The 4481-nt window shown below is 39.5% G+C and overlaps 1 protein-coding gene across 1 annotated transcript; it reads right to left on the bottom strand.

The window, feature by feature from the left end:
* Positions 1–339: 339 nt before the first annotated feature.
* LOC143701908 (uncharacterized) lies at positions 340–4028 on the bottom strand. Its single transcript, XM_077195601.1, has 4 exons — positions 3570–4028; positions 2362–2949; positions 2083–2270; positions 340–1032 (listed from the first exon to the last, which is right to left on the bottom strand). Exons 1-4 carry the CDS (start codon positions 3915–3917, stop codon positions 489–491), a joined length of 1668 nt encoding a protein of 555 aa, XP_077051716.1. The 5' UTR covers positions 3918–4028; the 3' UTR covers positions 340–488.
* Positions 4029–4481: the final 453 nt, after the last annotated feature.

Here is a 4481-nt window from a genome sequence, read left to right as displayed (position 1 = left end):
AACCAATATTTGTGGATGAGAGCTCTTTTAAGACTATCTATTACTATGCATTATATATACTTTTATTCAAGTTATGTATCACTCTACTGTTTTATAAACCTCTTAAAATTGTCATGTGTCAGTTCCCCAACATATTCACACTTTGTATTAAATTGAAACATGCAGGACAAACGTTATAAAAGAAGTTGTATTTGAGTGTACATTATGTAATTTAGGTTGGCTTTTATAAACGTGTTAAAATATGTTTTTGTAAAATAAACCAGCCCTCAACCTTTTGACCGTGCTGTTGTCCCTTATAAAAGGATGTTAAATGTATGTAGAATTACACACTGGCAAATCTTACTAAATAATTCACTTCAATTTTATTAATAGTATCAAAGCATAACAAGAGTGATTTCGAAACACAATAGAGTAGGTCTAGACCACACTGTAATTTACAAAGACCCAACAATTCTAGTGATTCACTTCATGTTTTGAACAACGCCCTACTACTCCTCCAATTCTTGTGAGTCTGTGGACTGTGTTTTGTCTGACAGCAGTCTATCTGGACATGTATATGTCTTGGCCAATAACTCAGATAAAATGGCAGACCTATAGAAGGACTCGACATTCTGCACTGCTTCTGTACAAAAGTCAGCATCAGGCAAAATTCTCTGTATGAAAAAATTGGATGTAGACCACACCATGAAGTCACAAAACTTCCGCCTCGTCACAAACAACTGGGCTTGCACCTGATAGTGGTATTGATGATCTCTGTTAAGTGCATGTTTACCATCTGTGTTCTCAATGCAGAAATGTTTATTTTCAGTGGCACTGAGGACTCCGGTGTCTTTGGCACAGTGTGGGCACTTGATTTCCAAAATACCATCGCCACAGCAGGAGCAGGACAGCAAGGCATCTGGAGATGCTCCAAGGTATGGACGGGAGGTATCAATGTGGAGACCGGCATCACGAACACTTAGGTCCTGATGATGTTGTGCAGCGTAAGCCTCATACGTCTCTCTGGCTTTTTGTTCATGTTCACATCCCCATCTGTAAAATTAGAAAAATAATGTTATTAAGTCATCGTAGCTCTTTGAGTTCTCTTTTCATTGGATTTGTTCTCTCCCAAAATTGCCCTAATCTTAATAGCACATAATATTCTCTTGTATCATATTCTATCACAGAGTAGTTTAAAAAGGTGTAAATTAAATATAACAGGAATAGGGATGCACGATATTGGATTTTGGACAATATTCGATATGCCGATATTTTCAAACTCATTTTGGCCGATGCCGATGTATATACACATTTTCCCCCTGATATATATACACGTGTGGACCAGCACTGTTTTGTTATTGTGCCTTGAATTGGCACTAATTTAAAAACGAAACTTTTTTTTTTTTACATCTCTTATAAAAAGCTGGTGCGGAAGTGTGCACTTCACTCTCTACGTTAATTTAAGACTTTATTTGAATCATTTAAGACTGCTCTTATGAGAACACTTGACAAAACTGACATTTTGGCATAATTTGTACGTGTTATGTTTTGTTTAAGCCCGAAAGAGAACTCGATACTGACGCGCGTCTTGTCCTCCACACAACCGACATGTTGGAAGTTTAAGTTGCTGGCGCTCATGCTACGTTCATGGTCGTCACGTGCGCATAGTAAACCCACCACCCTATCGGCAAGGCTCATCGGCAGAAATATTAATATCTGCTGATGATGATCATTTTAAGCTTAAGGAATGTTAGGAATAAATAGGAAAAGAGCCTTCACTATACACCTGGGATTAAAAATAGATACGGCACCCGAAGAGATTGAGGGATGCACTCTGTCATCATGTTTGTAATTTAATGTTGATAATTTGTAATACTGACTGTAATAAATATTCCAATGATAAACGCATTTCTTTGTCTTGTGTTTGTTTCTTTGATGTTTTTTTTTAAGAAAGCAGGGTCCCTCTACATTAGAACACAACATGTATTACATACATTTCCATTGTTGAAACATAAGTTCAAAGCACATCTAATTTCTTTACTCACTTACACTATGGTGAAATTAAAAACAGAAACTATATGTTTGTGTCATTGTCACACATGCCTGGTTGCAACTGTTGAAAATCTGCATAGGTCAGGGTAACAGATCTGCCTAATTAGGGATTTGGAAGGATTTGCAGGGTCTGTCCTTGCAGCTGACTTGAACCTAGATGCCGTCACCCTACCAGCCCTCATGTCAAACCATAGCCTTGACTTTCCCTGTTGTCGTGTCTCTTCCTCAACTTTTACTGCCTACAACATTGTAAATTATAGAAGATGAAATTAATGACATGACACATTCAAACACATTTTAGTCATATGAGATTAAGAGGGATGACTATACCTGCCCTGGTGTGACTTCCATTTCATTGAATACCGCATCACATTTTTTCTCAAGGTCCGAGGCAGACAGCTTCCTGTTCTGAGCACTGTATAACTCAGTCAGGGGCTGTGGTAGACTCAGAGACACCACCTTTGGTTGAAACTGTTTACAGTAGTGCGGCAATATGCGTAGGATACCACTCTTCTCAGAAGGGTTTGGCGTTGCATTATCCAGAGCCTTGTAGAATTGTTCTATAGCTGCTGCAGACACACCCACTTTTTTCCCAGATGGACAACCTGAATGGCTTTGGTGGTTTACACCACAACGCTTTTTGGCAGGATTTGAGAAATCAATTCCGGATCCCTCTTCGTACAAAGCCTTGCCCGCTTTCAAAGGAGGAAGTCCCCACTGTCTGGGCCCATCAGTGCAGCTTTTGTCTCCCAGATGTTTAACAGCAGAGTCTATTGCGTACAGCAAAGCTGTTACGTGGGAGCACACCTCTCCCAGGCCCGCTTTACATGTACAGTGGCCGCACAAGACTGTCCCATCCTTCTTCAAAGATACCCATGGTTGTAGTTGGGTTTCAGACAGTGACTGGCTATGATGCACCTACAATTACAGAAAGTGGCATAAATACATTATTCTTACATGAATGTTATTGTGATGTTATTGTTTATTGCTGCAGTGACGCCATAAATGCACCTTGTGAATACATCACTATGCTGTGTTTACCTGGTCAAATTTTAACATAGGCTACAATTAATATAATCACAGATAAAGATGGCTAGACGTTACAATTATGTGTGGCTACTGATCACAGATACTCCATGGTTTACTGGCTATAATGCACCAACAAAAACAAAAAGTGGCATAATACATTATTCTTACATGAAAGTTAAGTGTGATGTTATTGTTTACTGCTGCATAAATGTACCTTGTGAATACATCTTAATCACTATGCTGTGTTTACCTGGTCAAATTTTAACATAGGCTACAGTAAATATAATCACAGATAAATATGGCTAGATGTTACAATTATGTGTGGCTACTGATCACAGATACTCCGTGGTTTACTGCGTGGATTAAAAAGCCACGGCCGACAATGTCCTCTAAAATTATAGGCACACATATAAATCTTAAATTCTATAAATATAATATAAATCTATATATTATATTATTAATGGTATATATAAATCTTTACTTAAGTAAAAAATAGATTGATGTCTTACCTTTGCCATTATGATGTACCTCCCTCCGCCGTTAGTGTAGCATCGCGTACCTGTAACCCAGCCAGCTACAAAGAACTGGTAAGCATCCAGACTTTTAAAGGCTTTAAGATCAGCACCCGTGTATGGTGATACCCCGTTTACCACATAGTGGTACAAATCGTGTGGGCTGAAGTCGGGCAGATTCGGCGATTTTATGAGGTCCGTAAAAACTGAAGAAGGAAGAAGGTATGGGTCGGTATCCAATCCGGCTATCTCCAACTTCTCCAAATACCGCTCTTTGTGAGCACCTACCAGATGCCCTACCTCGACCGATAACGGCACGACAACTTTTTCAATAAAAGAAGCCATGAAGTTTAGTGGTATCTTATCTATTTTAACCTGTTTAACTAATCAAACTTCCCGCGCGTCTACTACTGTTTAGCCTGTGCATCCAGTGATTTTGCCGTCCAGCATGGCGTCGTCACGTGGTCGTGGTCACGTGTTTGCAAAGGGTCTATTTTCCCGGCGGGATAAATGCCTCTTGTGCCTGGCGCAAATTTAAAAGGGGTTGGTCTGAAGAAGCTTCATTATTCATATGTGTGGTTTGGGCGTAACGGGAAACAAACCAATAAGAGCTTTATATCACATTCCCTTTAAGAGCATGATGAACGAAGTGCGCTTGTTCCATGGCTCAATACTATTATAACGGCGCATTTACCAGGCGCGCTTCAGAATCGGTTCACAGCCGAGGAGATCGATGTTCTCGTCAGGGCCGTAAAAGAAAGAGAAGTGACATTGGGGTTGGGACAAACCCACCCAAATTAGCTTCGGTTAAAAATGCATATAAAAATTTGGGTATATGTGTAAGCTTAATGCCTATTTTCCCCATCGTCATGGACACAACAATGATTTCCCTCGTGTTTTAATATTTTT

This window comes from Siphateles boraxobius, unplaced genomic scaffold, assembly GCF_051911475.1.
Source record: "Siphateles boraxobius isolate OS27281-9 unplaced genomic scaffold, OSU_SipBor_1 33, whole genome shotgun sequence".
NCBI classification, from domain to species: Eukaryota; Metazoa; Chordata; class Actinopteri; order Cypriniformes; family Leuciscidae; genus Siphateles; species Siphateles boraxobius.
Note: the sequence above shows the minus strand (reverse complement) of the source record. Positions and strands in the feature narration are given on the sequence as shown.